The sequence below is a fragment of the Dreissena polymorpha genome, chromosome 6 (assembly GCF_020536995.1).
Source record: "Dreissena polymorpha isolate Duluth1 chromosome 6, UMN_Dpol_1.0, whole genome shotgun sequence".
Classification (NCBI taxonomy): Eukaryota; Metazoa; Mollusca; class Bivalvia; order Myida; family Dreissenidae; genus Dreissena; species Dreissena polymorpha.
In genome coordinates this window covers 86,643,605-86,659,129 of record NC_068360.1, presented here as the reverse complement: position 1 = coordinate 86,659,129, position 15,525 = coordinate 86,643,605, and the positions used below count along the sequence as shown (strand labels likewise).

At 35.3% G+C, this 15,525-nt stretch overlaps 2 protein-coding genes across 2 annotated transcripts in view; both read right to left on the bottom strand.

Moving 5' to 3' along the window:
* Positions 1–15,525, bottom strand: part of LOC127836643 (uncharacterized) — a 318,189-nt gene that overhangs the window by 280,765 nt on the left and 21,899 nt on the right. The gene's annotated exons all lie outside the window — the stretch shown is intronic.
* The window catches only part of LOC127835872 (uncharacterized), a 385,246-nt gene that overhangs the window by 365,085 nt on the left and 4,636 nt on the right, over positions 1–15,525 (bottom strand). Inside the window, exons 3-11 of the mRNA XM_052362297.1 lie at positions 15,105–15,283; positions 10,267–10,423; positions 7,255–7,325; positions 5,261–5,402; positions 4,181–4,245; positions 3,198–3,399; positions 2,721–2,914; positions 930–1,055; positions 222–367 (exon numbers count right to left, since the gene is read on the bottom strand). Coding sequence (XP_052218257.1) covers positions 222–367; positions 930–1,055; positions 2,721–2,914; positions 3,198–3,399; positions 4,181–4,245; positions 5,261–5,402; positions 7,255–7,325; positions 10,267–10,423; positions 15,105–15,283 — 1,282 coding nt within the window. The remainder of the gene's footprint in view (positions 1–221; positions 368–929; positions 1,056–2,720; positions 2,915–3,197; positions 3,400–4,180; positions 4,246–5,260; positions 5,403–7,254; positions 7,326–10,266; positions 10,424–15,104; positions 15,284–15,525) is intronic.

The window sequence follows — 15,525 nt, the reverse complement described above, 5'->3', positions numbered from 1 at the left end:
AGGACAGGACAGGACAGGACAGGACAGGACAGACAGACAGACAGACAGACAGACAGACAGACAGACAGACAGGCCAAAAACAATATGCCCCAAATCTTTTGATCTGGGGGGCATAAAAACCCTGCATTAATTGTGTTTACATAATATAGAAAAGGTCATATGAAGAAAAATCCTATCACAATGGATACATTTTGTGAAAATACAAAAGTATCAAGTATTACTTTGTGCTTTCATCCAGTTTTTCCTCCAGCTTATCTCCCCTGTTTGTTAACTGTTGGTCGATGAGTCTGCGGTACTGAGAGGCCACACTGTCCAGGGAACCGTCCTCGGACGTGAGGCCAAGAAGTATGAACACCACGTCTGGGCACTGAGAAAACACATAACTATGTTGAGCAATCTGGTTAAGGAAAAAAGCAAATACCCACACTGGTGTGGAACTATGTTAGCAGTATATGGCATAAAACTCATTTTTGTATTACAAAGCTCATAAAGCTGTAGGGATGGCCAAGAGTTTAATGAGGCTTTTAAAAGTTTTTTATTTCACTGTATTAGAAAATAAAAGATGGTGGCCAAGTTTTTTCAGGATCAAAAATTTCAAGATCAAAAAAGTCATCAAGAAATTTGATAAAATTCCAATATTGTGGATTTTTTCCTTGCCATGGTAATATAGTTTTCAGCATATTACAAAGAATTTAAGGTAATTGGTACAATGCTAACAAAAGTGATTTTGTAACATCTTTGGAAAAAGTCTACTATTGCACAGAGGATAATGTTGTGTATACTATAAAACAGATACCAGACAAGAGAGCAATTTGTTCTCAGATGAGCTAAAAAAACAACATTATTACATTGACAGATTACCACACCTGTCTTTGGTAAGCTTTACACATTTAAAGAAAAAATTGTGAATTATTTGTGTTTGCAGTTACCGTGGCAACAATGCGTGACATGGTGGTAATAATGACTTCCGGGTAGTCTGGGTCAACTCCGTCTGCTGATATTGGGTACGGCAGGACAACAATGCTACCCTTGCTCACAAGCAGGTCCACAAACATCTTCAAAGATAAACAAAGGGATGACATGAGCCTCCCTCTGGCAAAAACTGGGCTTAATGCATGTGGATAAAGTGTCTTCCTAAATCAGCCTGTGCAGTTGTGAGGTATGCACTGGCTAATCTGGGACAAGTTGTGAGGTATGCACAGGCTAATCTGGGACAAGACTTGTGAGGTATGCACAGGCTAATCTGGGACAAGACTTGTGAGGTATGCACAGGCTAATCTGGGACAAGACTTGTGAGGTATGCACAGGCTAATCTGGGACAAGTTGTGAGGTATGCACTGGCTAATCTGGGACAAGTTGTGAGGTATGCACAGGCTAATCTGGGACAAGACTTGTGAGGTATGCACAGGCTAATCTGGGACAAGACTTGTGAGGTATGCACAGGCTAATCTGGGACAAGACTTGTGAGGTATGCACAGGCTAATCTGGGACAATACTTGTGAGGTATGCACAGGCTAATCTGGGACAAGACTTGTGAGGTATGCACAGGCTAATCTGGGACAATACTTGTGAGGTATGCACAGGCTAATCTGGGACAAGACTTGTGAGGTATGCACAGGCTAATCTGGGACAATACTTGTGAGGTATGCACAGGCTAATCTGGGACAAGACACTTTTTGCACATGCATTAAGCGCAGTCTTCCGAGAACGAGGCCAATATTGTGATATTGTCACTTAAAAGCCTGAATGCCCTATCAATGTACTAACATAGAGATTGTAAGATATGGTATGCAGTGCAAAAATGATTATTTACTAATGCTGCAGAAAATGGATATTTTTTTTAAATATATGCTGAATGTTTTTCACTATTGCCCACCCCCCTTACTCTCCCCCACAGTAATAAAAAGAAAACTGATAACCCCTTAAGGCATTAGGCATGTAAAGCTGTGAAAATATGGTAAAATTACGGACCAATCATTAACTCAACATTTACAATTGCAAGGAATAATTTTTAACTATTCCTGAGTCTTCCATGATTCACTTGAGTGTTTCACTGCCAGAAACAGGTCACATAGCCCTAACTGCCCACTCAAATAAAAAAAGTTGTCTAAGTAATGAATAACCAAACAAATACTAGAAGTCAAAATCACACTGCAACTATCCAAAAACGTTTTAATTTCTATACATTGTAGTCGAAATTCTGTGGAAAGTGAATTTAAAAAGCATTTACTTTTAGATAACTTTTAAAAAAGCTACAAATTAAGTGTTGCTTGCATTTTGCTATTATACAAATATTCAATAATGAACATTACATGTTTATACAAAATAAAAGATTTGCTAAAATACGACTTAACTTATATGTTGCAGCTTATTTGAAGACTAAGAAAATGTCTATAAACATTTATTGAAGTCAATATCCCCAAGGAGCTCATATATGAGTCTTGTTCTGAGAAAACTAGGCATAATGCATGTGCATAAAGTGTCGTCCCAGATTAGCCTGTGCACACTGCACAGGCTAATCAGGAATGACACTTTCCGCTTGTATGACATTTTTTGTTTAAATGAAGTCTCTTCTTAGTTAAAATCCAATTAAACGGACAGTGTTGTCCCTGATTAGCCTGTGCAGATTGCACAGGCTAATCTGGGACGACACTTTACGCACATGCATTATGCCCAGTTTTCTCAGAACTTGACTAATATTATTTCCCCAATATACTCACAGAATCAGCTGGCACTTCAAACATGTTAATCAGCATGTCCCCGATCTTGACCTCTCTCTCAATCTTCAGTGTTTTACTGGCCCCTACTTCTTTCTGACCCCTAAATACGGCCATGGGACTGTATGGGATAGTAGTGTCCGACAGGAACACCATCTTGTAGGAGGGGACGGGAAATAAAGGCCCGCTGGAACGATCTGCAACCGGAATAATGCAATATCAAACAGGTTTGGCAAGAACAACTTTCTGTTTTTTGGCATTGTCCCAGCATTCTAGGCATGGATGAACAAACATTAGGCATAATTTGTATTATATATGCTTTACTGACAAGTTGGAAATAGCTTCTTTTTAAGGAGGCAAGAAAGGCAATATGTAAAGCAGGCAACAACAACAAAATTCCTTTTTTATCTAAGGCCCATTCCACTAGCCCACTTGTTGAATTCAAGACTATAAAAAAAATTAATATCTCAAGCACCTTACCTTTAGCTTTGCTCTTTAAGTTAACATTCATCACAGGAGACAGCACGGGACACCCATCGAGCTTGATGCTGGTCTCGTATCCGGCTGGTATGACCCCAACCCCAGTCCCTGTGAAGTCGATCTTCAAGAGGGAGCCCTCCCAGGCCCAGATCACATACTGGAGCCCTTCCTCTGTGATGTGGGGGCAACCAGACACCTCAAACTGTGAACAAAAAACCTGAGTTCAGAACCTCAGCATATTTAAGCTGCGTTCTACAAAAACTGGATTTTTAAATGTGCAAAATGTCATCACAGGTTAGCTTATGCAGTACACACAGGGCTTATATGAAATTTTTATTTAAAGTAAGTATTTTCTTGGAAAAACATCCAGTTAAGGTAGATAGTGTCTACCTTACTGTGCATGCTGCGAAAGCTAATACGCTATGACACTTAACAAACATCCCTATAGCCAAGTTTTCCAAGAGCCAAGTCTTATTTAAATTTCTGTATTTTTTAACAGTTGACTGCTAAGTATGTTTTTTTTTATCTGTAAAGACTACACATTGTGTGCCATTGCATACACATCCACTGGATATCTTTTGTATATGGAATTAAACATAATTGTATTGTATTCAGATATGGACTGGTTGCGACAACAAATGTTACCCTGAAAGCATAACAATCGCACACAAATGTGTCTTGTTCTGAGAAAACTGGGCATAATGCATGTGCGTTAAGTGTCGTCCCAGATTAGCCTGTGCAGTCTGCACAGGCTAATCAGGGACGACACTTTCCACTTTAATGGTATTTTTTTGTTTAAAGGCAGTCCCTTTTTACCAAAAATCTAGTTTAAGCGGAAAGTGTAGTCCCTGATCAGCCTGTGCGGACTGCACAGGCTAATCTGGGAGGATACTTTACGCACATGCATTAAGCCCAGTATTCTCAGAACACGACTCATATACTAGCAAAATTACTGGGTGCCTCGAGATCTACCTGATACTTACATATTTTACAGAGGGTAACACCTTGGTCATCCATCGTACACCAGCATTTGTCAAGTGATAACATCCTGCAACATACATCATGTCACCTAACATTAATTCAAGATAAGAAAAATAAATATTCCACACACAAAAACTTATTTTAAAATCAAATACTTAAACATGCCAATTAAATGATTAAAAAATGTCCTTAACCTTGCCCATATGCAATCCAAATGAGGTTTTACAGTAGTGTATGTTTGTATAATAATGTATTATAATATGTCTTTCCAGACTTTTATCGATTTTCATTAACAGTGAAGTTCAATTTTAGTGAGGGTGGATGTATGATACACTGCATGTTACCATGGAAACCAGATGGCATCAAAAAGGAGGGTTGTCTTTATTGTGTAAGAACTTCAGGCACCCTCTTACATGGATATGTACAGAAATTAAAATCATCCATGGACTAAATTTATATACCTTCACCAGTATTTAAACCTAGGATATGTAGGTAAATAGTTCCTCTAGGCAAATAATACAGGACTGTGTGGATCACTGGGGATGAAACACCTGTCATGCCTTTTTTCGCTTCATGATGATGACATAACTAAAGTTTCAATTTAATTAATTGCGGAACGTGAAACTTGTTTACTCCACAAATATTTCATGCGGACAAACTGACCACCCGAAACTTGAAAGTGTATGTAGTTTACATCTCTGAACGACAGATAGACCATGCAAGCATCAAACCAACAGGGTAACTCCTAATAATCAGCCTCTATATGGCCTGTTGAAAGGTATAGATACAACAGGACAAAGTTTTCAAAATGTAACCACAAATAGATATGAACATTACTTTAGGTAAACAGGGCTCGATTCATGTGCGTTAAGTGTCGTTTCTAGTGGGAGGCTCATATTTAAAAATATGGACATGGACAACACTTTCATCCTAAACTGTTTTTTTCTCAAAAGAGACTTTCTTTCAACAAAAAATACCATTAAAGGCCGAAAGCGTGGTCCCTGATTAGCCTGTATAGACTTCCACACATTCCACACATGCATTAAGCGCCGTTTCTCAGAAACAGGCAAATAGGTTCATACCTGTGAGAGAGACATGTGACACCAAGCCAAACGTTATTTTCATGTTGGCCAGTAGGTACCACAGCGCGTCCGTCAGCTGGTCTGTCCCACCAAACTTCATCTCTGTGACGTCCGCATTTGTGCTCTGCGTCTTCAGGAAATTCTTAAATAATGTCATATTAATCCTTTGCATGCTGGGACATTTTTTGTCTGCTAAAATGTCGTCTGCTGAATTTCTAAAATTAGCATTTTCTTCGATTTTTTCAAAGAATACCATCCGAATAGCAAACAGTTTGGATCCTGATGAGACGCCACGTTTTGTGGCGTCTCATCTGGATCCAAACTGTTTGCAAAGGCCTTCAAAATTCGGTTCTAGCACTCAAACAGTTAAGATAAAAATACGCAGGGTTTTTATTGCGGATTTTATGGTCGTTATTGGGTCATATTTCTAATTCCAAAAAAAACATTCTTCTGCAAATCTTGATCCAAACTTTTCAATTTCTTTTGACTTTCAGGCATGTGCAAATGTTACAAAATGAAGACGGTTGAAGGTGTAAAAACCATTTTATTGATTTGTTTTTGTTAGAAAAAGTCACATTTGATTTAGCTTTATAATTTATTCTTTAGCTTTTTCCGATCAATCATGTCAGACTACAAGCATTTCCTTGCAGTACCTTTTGATTTACTTTTATTTTTTTCACTGGCATATCAATTCCAAGTAACCTTGATATAAATAAATATTTTAGCAGCAAATAAGTTGATTTTGACCCACCTGACAATTCAAGAAATGATATGCTAGATCTGCATGTTAACAAAGAATAGGAATTGTTGGCCATACAAGTAGAACTGAATTTCTTAAATAAACAAGATATGTGTCCATATGGCAAAGATGCCCCTAAATTCCACTTTTGTCTAAAAGCTCCACATTTATCAACAAATCAATCTTGATCTGAAAGTCATGCTTCATTTTTTTTTCAAAGAATACTATCAGAATAGCAAACAGTTTGGATCCAGATGAGACGCCACGTTCTGTTGCCTCTCATCTGGATCCAAACTGTTTACAAAGGCCTTCACAACTCGGTTCCCGCACTGTAAGGGTTAATATCTAACAGTAGTTTGCAAAAAAAATTTTTTCATTTTTAGAAAAATAAGTCCAAGAGACGTAGCTTCTTCAACATTCAATTTAATGGAACAAAACTCAAACTTTATCAATAACTCATGCAGGTTGACTCAGCAGGTAAAAATCTGCAAGTATTTGACTGGAACAAAATACTGTTACTCATGCAGGTAGACTAACATACACTAAATCAGGTAAACATTTCATAGCATTAAGACAAAAACTCTGGAAACCGAATGCCAGATGGACGGATGTACTGACTGGTATATGAGATTCTACCAAGGGCATTATCAGTGGCCCAATTCTGCTCAATGGCACAGCTTAGTTATGGGCCTTGGTCTTTGACATTGCATTATGATCCTGCAGACATGTGTGCAGTTTTAATAAAATATCTGTAGAAGTTACAGGGATATGTAAAAGTTGCATGCAAACTCTTAACAGAATTTAAACCTGCACAATCTCTTTAACCTGACTTTTTTAAGAACAAAGGGGGGCACAATCATGCTTAAAGGCTAGTCAAAGTTATAACCCTAACACTTAGATACGTATTTTCACGCAGTTGTAGTCCCTTAGAAAGTAAAATTTAATTAAAGACCTTTCTTATCAGATTCAAATTTTAAAAACTTCATTTCACAACTTTAGATACTGATGAGCAGCCTCAGCAGCAAACAGCATAAAACATGTTCTGGTTTTACGCTGTTTGCACATATCCATTTTCACTTTGCTTCTGAATGGGAAAGGGATAACATATCTGTCTTAAAGGATACCAAGAACTGAAGGCACAAACTCAATCAACATGTGACTTAAACACTCAAGCTTAAGCAGACATTCCAAATCTTAAAAAACACACGAATATTATATATACTTTAAAAATGTATAAGTAACAAATACCACTGACCAAACACTGTTGCATGCTCAATGCTCCAAAATCTGTTGAGGACTCCAGAATCTCAACTCGGGTCAGAGTAACTGGAAATAAACACAAAGTACACAAAATATATCATAAGACACCCATTTGTTTTAATGTAAATGCTACTGAGCAGTCTTTTTTATCTAAATACTTCAAAAAATTAAAGCAATTTAACATTTGGTGCATGAATTTAACCTTCTTTGCCAACAGCTTTTGATGCTAAAATAAATAAAATTACAACTTTCATTATTTCAGTGCTCATATCTCTGAATAGTGTTTAACAACCATACTTAAAAGTTGCCAAGGTAACAACAAAACATTATACAATTTTAATGTAACAATATAAATCTTTTAAAATAAATCAGCAGTTTACTTTTCCCTCAACTAACACAATGCTAAATGTTCCCAAAACATTTAATAGAAATTGAAAATCAGTTTCACTTGATATGAACAATAAACTTGCTTAACTGGACCCATAATCCTACAGTACCAGCAAACATAAATTCATTATTCTAAAGAACTAGCCTACCTGGATCTGTTATAATACAGTACTTACTTAACAGGATCTATTATTTGAAGTACTATAGCCTACCCGGATCTGTTATAACACAGTAATTACTTAACAGAATCTATTATTTGAAGTACTATAGCCTACCTGGATCTGTTATTATACAGTACTTACTTAACAGGATCTATTATTTGAATTACTAGCCTACCTTGATCTGTTATTACACAGTACTTACTTAACAGGATCTATTATTTGAAGTACCAGCCAATCTGGATCTAATATTATACAGTACTTACTTAACAGGATCTATTATTTGAAGTACTAGCCTACCAGGATCTGTTATTACACAGTAATTACTTAACAGGATCTATTATTTGAAGTACTAGCCTACCTGGATCTGTTATTATACAGTAATAACTTAACAGGATCTATTATTTGAAGTACTAGCCTACCTGGATCTGTTATTATACAGTACTTACTTAACAGGATCTATTATTTGAAGTACTAGCCTACCTGGATCTGTTATTATATAGAGGATATTTGTTGGATTCGGTGGATTATCGATTTTAATTCACGAGTGATCATAGAAAATAATATTTTCACGAGTGGCGCAGCCACGAGTGAAAATATACATTTTATATGATAACGAGTGAATTAAAATCGATAATCCACCGAACCCAACAAATTTTCTTTTTATTTTATGCTTTATTTCACAGTTTATATAGAGGATATTTGTTGGATTCGGTGGATTATCGATTTTAATTCACGAGTGATCATAGAAAATAATATTTTCACGAGTGGCGCAGCCACGAGTGAAAATATATATTTTATATGATCACGAGTGAATTAAAATCGATAATCCACCGAACCCAACAAATTTTCTTTTTATTTAATGCTTTTTTTTCACAGTTTATATACATTGTTTAAGGGTTTAACTAAAGAATTTCGCTTGGAAAATGACGTCATTTCATCAAAAAAATGACGTCATTTTACATAAACAGTGAAAATTATCGAAAATTTTCACTGATAATTTTCATTGTTTGAAACAGTGAAATTATCAGTTTTAATTCACTGATATTTCTCTATAAACCACCGGAAAGTATAAAATAAATACATTGTTAAAGAGTTTAACTAAAGAATTACGTTAGGAAAATGACGTCATTTCGTCCAAAAAATGACGTCATTTAACATAAACAGTGAAAATTATCGATAATTTTCACTGATAATTTTCATTGTTTGAAACAGTGAAATTATCAGTTTTAATTCACTGATATTTCTCTATAAACCACCGGAAAGTATAAAATAAACAGTAATCACTTAACAGGATCTATTATTTGAAGTACTAGCCTACCTTGATCTGTTATTACACAGTAATTACTTAACAGGATCTATTATTTGAAGTACTAGCCTACCTGGATCTGTTATTACACAGTAATTACTTAATAGGATCTATAATTTGAAGTACTAGCAAACCTGGATCTGTTATTATACAGTACTTACTTAACAGGATCTATTATTTGAAGTACTAGCCTACCTGGATCTGTTATTACACAGTACTTACTTAACAGGATCTATTATTTGAAGAACTAGCCTACCTGGATCTGTTATTACACAGTACTTTCTTAACAGGATCTATTATTTGAAGTACAAGCAAACCTGGATCTGTTATTATACAGTACTTACTTAACAGGATCTATTATTTGAAGTACAAGCAAACCTGGATCTGTTATTATACAGTACTTTCTTAACAGGATCTATTATTTGAAGTACTAGCCTACCTTGATCTGTTATTACACAGCGCTTACTTAACAAGATCTATTATTTGAATTACTAGCCTACCTTGATCTGTTATTACACAATACTTACTTAACAGGATCTATAATTTGAAGTACTAGCAAACCTGGATCTGTTATTATAAAGTATGACCTAACAGGATCTATTATTTGAATTACTGGCCTACCTTGATCTGTTATTACACAGTACTTACTTAACAGGATCTATTATTTGAAGTACAAGCAAACCTGCATCTGGTATCACACAGTACTTATTTAACAGGATCTATTATTTGAAGAACTAGCAAACCTGGATCTGTTATTATACAGTACTTCCTTAACAGGATCTATTATTTGAAGTACATGTACTAGAAAACCTGGATCTGTTATAACACAGTACTTACTTAACAGGATCTATTATTTGGAGTACTAGCAAACCTGGATCTGTTATTATACAGTACTTCCTTAACAGGATCTATTATTTGAAGTACATGTACTAGCAAACCTGGATCTGTTATTACACAGTACTTAATTAACAGGATCTATTATTTGAAGAACTCACAAACCTAAATCTGTTATTATACAGAACTTACTTAACAGGATCTATGATTTGAAGTACTAGCAAACCTGGATCTGTTATTATTCAGAACTTACTTAACCTGAATCTGTTATTGTACAGTACTAATTTAACAGGATCCATTATTTGAAGTACTAGCCTACCTGGATCTGTTATGCGGTGCAGTTTTTGTTTCTGGTTTTGCAATACATGGGGATTTAGGATGTCCATGAGTTTACTAGATGGTGACTGGTACTTTGACTGAAAATTTGACGCTTCCTTCTTTGGAAAATAGTTTGGAGTTTCCTGTTCGTCAAAGTCCTGTGGATATATGAATATCAATTGTATTTAACCCATGTTTTTGGAAACTGTCTAGTTTGGGACATCTACATTCACAATAATTACTGGTCATTAGTGAACTGCAGTTATAATGTCTGGACATTTACACAAACGGAAATAACATTGCAATCTATTGAAAAATGATTACCATGTGTGTGACATTCATCTCCACTGATTTGATAAATAATCTGATCCATGAGTTTACAATCTTGATGAAGAATATTTCCAAATGTTTAAAATAGTGAAAACCAAATTACTATACGCATGAGACACTGTTATCCAATTTTAATCACACAAACGTTCTGTGTTTGCTTGGCATTCCAGATACTACATTATTGAGAGCTGGGTACCACACTGTGTACTTAGGTGACACTTGACATGGCCCGTTAACCCTGTCCCACTTAGATACCTATTTTCACGCATTTCTAGTCCCTTTGAAACTTACATTTAATTTAATACCTTTCTTACTAAATTCAAGTTTTAAAGGCTTTATTTCCAACCCTCAGTTACTGATTAGCAGCAAACAACATAAAATCTGAACAGACTGTGAGTTACTTGCAGGCTGTTCTGGTTTTATGCTGGTTGCAAAAGCCATTGTCACTTTGCTTCTTATGGGGGAAAGGGTAAAACAATAAAGTAGTCAAGTTGTATTGATTATGTTAATTTTAATTAGGTAGAATAGTAAGGATAAATGCTTATTTTTAAAACCCTTTAAGCCAAGTGTGTCATTGTTTTTCAGGGATGATGTATTTTTGTCAGCCAACTTAAAGCCTTTCAAAAAAATAATTGACAATTTATAATCAGCAATGAGAGAAATAAATACATATTTCTTTGTATTAGGCTCTTAAGTTATAACAAGCCATGTGTTTGTGAAACACTATGTCCCCATATATATGACCTTTGACCTTGAACGATGACCTTTCACCACTCAAACTGTGCAGCTTCATGAGATACACATGCATGTCAAATATCAAGTTTCTAGCTTCAATATTGCAAAAGTGTACATTTAATGAGCGATTTTGACTAATATATTTGACCTTTGACCTTGAAGGACGACCTTGACCTTGACCTTTCACCACTCAAAATGTGCAGCTCCATGAGATACACATGCATGCCAAATATGAAGTTGCTACCTTCAATATTGCAAAAGTTATGGCAAATGTTAAAGTTTGGGCAAACAAACAAACCAACAAACAAACCAACAAACAAACCAACAGACAGGGCAAAAACAATATATCCCCCACTATAGTAATGGGGGAAGTAAAAATCAACTAGCTTATTGCCATGGGAAAAGATAGGGCCTACTACCTTAAGTGAATTCCCATACAGTTTTATTTTCAACACGTAGCAAACGCACATTTGCAGCTTACTTATTCGAATTCCAATCATTTTATTTTTTAAATACCAAATCTAAGAATTAACATGGCTACAAAATTTTCATTGATTAAAACAACATAATTTCATGCCGACAAATGTACATGATATTGTAGTTTGTTTTAGTTCTTGTCAAAATCTCCAAACAAATGTTTTGAGCAAAATGTTTTTTTCAAAGAGAGTTTACTTAGATCATTTTGCAAGACATACTTATTATGACATAAATATACAAGATAATTAACTGAAAAAATCAAACTAAACTTAAAACAAAATCAACAAATACTATACTTATTCAAATTAACACATCCTAAATGCCGCTGTAAGGGACTTAACTTTTACTAACATTATTTAAATAATTATATAAAAACACATATTTTCCCATTTAAGTATAAATTCTGAAGCCTTTACATTTTTTTGCAGGGGCGTTCCTGAGGCTATTTCAGCTATACACACAATCGAGAGGGGGGAGGGGTAGGTGCGGGAGGGGGTGCCCCCTCCTGATGGTGGGGGATGGGGGGGGTCTCCCCCATGAAAATTATGGAAATGGTGCGTTTTGGTGTTATCTTTCAGCCACGTTTGGGCATTTTTTTCAACAATTTCATGCTTGAAAAACACCAATAAAAGGAAATATTTCATTAAACATTGTCAACAGCAAATATACTTTCGACCATAATTTATTTGCTTAGTTTAAGTGTCAATGCTTAAAAATCAAGAAGCCTTATTGCAAAGGAGAATGGATCCATAGTTGCATAGGTGTGCGAGGGTGTTCAACTCTATTACTGGTGGGAGTATGGGGTCCTCCCCTAGAAAATTTTGGAAATTTCTTTGCAAAAGGTGTGATTTGGTGTTGCATTTCAGGCACATTTTGGCAATGTTTATCCTCAAATTTAAGCTTGAAAAAATTTAGAAAAATACATATTTTAATAAACATTTCCAACTGCAAATATACTTTTGAACATAATCTTTTAAGTTTTAGTGTCACGGCTTTAAATCAAGAAGCCTATGACTGCAAGGGAATGGGTATGTAAATGTGAGGAAATGTTTGACTTTTTCTTCCTCCCCCAAACAAATTTGGATTTCATTGCAGAAGGAGCGTTTTATTGTTATCTTTCAGCGACATTTGGCAATTTTAATCCTAAATTTCTTCCTCTAAAAAAAGTTAAGGATTTAGTATGTTTTCCATGGAAAACTTTCCCATGTCCGTGTATTTTTTGCGACTCTGTAAAAATTTGGTGCCACGCCCACGGCGTGTGTACTTGTTTTGACGAGTCGTCAAACCTGGTGCGACGTGGCGCCAAAAACAAAGCCCGTCATTATTTTCTGCTGAAACTGATTTTATTTGGGGGTTTTGGTAAACAGAAAAGTATATTAGTTTTTAATTAAACTGTAAAAGAAACACTCTTTGAATGAAACAACAGCATGCTCGCTGAGTCGTGTACCCACTGTCATTTTCTAAAAGTGGACGTCTTGTTTTCTTGTTTACATAATTATACCCCTACCCCCCCCCCTTAGCCCTCACTTTTTATTGCATTTTTTCGAATTTTAAGAGTTTTCATTTTGTTAAGTTTTATACTAAATTATACGCACGGGCGTACTGCCATATGCCTAGGTACGCCCCTGTTTTGTATAGCCACTGGAGAAATTACAGGGCTAATTATGGCAAGTAATTTGAAAACCAACCATTTAACTTCTTTAAACTGAAATTGAAAAGGTACCAGTATAAAATACAGTCTACTCTCCTTATCTCGAAGTCGGCCGGAACAAGAAAAAAATATCGAGATAACTAGAGTTCGAGATATCCGATTAGGTGTTTTCAAAAAAAAAAAGAGACAAAAATTTACCTTGTTTTTAACATCTATATACTAAATGGTCTAACTAAAGCCATCACCGTGTGGCATAATACTCTCTACTACCCTATCTATTACCTGATAGATACGCGTTTTTACGAGGCACGATTAAATTTGCTATAAGAGTATTTAAATGCTTAAAATGATGTTTTAAGTGTTACTGAATTTCATGAACACATGTGGTTATCATTTTCTAAACTGTCCAGTAAATATCAGGTAATGTTGCTATTTAAAGTTATGATGCAATTGACGTCCAATCAAGAAGAGTCAAGATGAGGGTTTTTCATCTGAACATGCGTAAATCATGTTCCGGAATACTGAACTGTATATGTACATTTTGAAGTTTGAAATGCAAAGTTCAATCGATTCAATCGATTATTAGTACAGGAAAACATAAACCCACAGGTTATACAGTGACAGGACTTACTCAAGTGTTAATGGCTTACGACATTACACATGTTTGGTCATTGATGCAATAAATGGATAAATTATCTACCGCACAATTTGGGAGCAGCCAGGCAAAGCGGGATGGTGAAGTATCAAAGAAAAAAATTCTACCTTTGCCGACTATAGGACATTTATTCGCACTTCGAGATAAACCACAGTAAATACATGTTAAATCGGGACTCGGGAAAAGTTTTTATATCGAGATATCGAATTATTCGACATAACGAAAATCGAGATATGCAATGTTTATTAATATAGATAAAAAAGGAAAAAAGTTGGGACATTGAGCTTACTTCGACATATCGAGAAAATCCAGATATCCGATGTCGAGATAACAAGAGTAGACTGTATACCAATGACAAACATTTTTTCGTATAACATGACCTACGCTCCAGGAGTGAAATAACGTAATGCTCAATTTTGTTTATTACACGGGTGTTATTATACTAGTTATATAACTGTGAAATGACGTCATTTTTTGACGAAATGACGTCATTATTTCAGCCAATTTCTTCAGTTAAACTCGTTTACAATGTGAATAAACGGTGAAATTAGCATATTAAAGTAAAAAGAAAATGTGTTGGTCATGTTATAAATAGAATCTTAGATTCGTGGTCATTTTGTATTGAATTTATTAAACTCGTAATCTAAATGAAGATAAAAACTCGGCAAGCCTCGTTTTTATCTTTATTTAGATGACTTGTTTAATAAATTCAATACAAAACGACCACTCATGGAAGATCCTATATTTATCAGTAAAAAATTGACACAAAATTAAGCACTTGCTTTCACTTCAATGGTAACCATGTATCTCAGAAAATTTGGAGATTTTAGATTTATATCGCATGTGCATCATTTGGAATGAACAGGGCATGTTCGTTTATAAGAAAATATTGGGTTTTAGGGCAATTAAAAACAATAACTGTTCTCCAGCTAAACATTCAAAGACTGGCACAATAACAAGTACATGATATTAACAGATAAGAATAACATACATCTTCTTCTTCTTCTTGTTCTTCTTCTCCACTGTCAATACTTTTGTTACCACCGCTCTTGTAAGCTTTAGAAGGTGGTGGTGGCGGTGATTTGTTACCACTGCCCTTGTAAGCTTTAGATGGTGGTGGTGGCGGTGGTGGTGGTAGCACTTGTTGCTGTAGTAATTGTTGCTGTGGAGCTGAAATACATTCAAAATATGACTAGTAGGGAATTTAAACAATCAGACACAGGTGAACGTTGTTGTCAGAAATAATACATACTGAAATTATCAATGAACTGCTTAAAGAAATGACCTTTTCAAAGATAATCACCTTAAGAGCTATTATAGAAGTTGTTTTTTCTTGTTATTGATTTCATATCTACATTTAAACTGTTTGCATGAGGTCATTAGACCAAAGGTTTAAAGATTTTCTGTCTAAC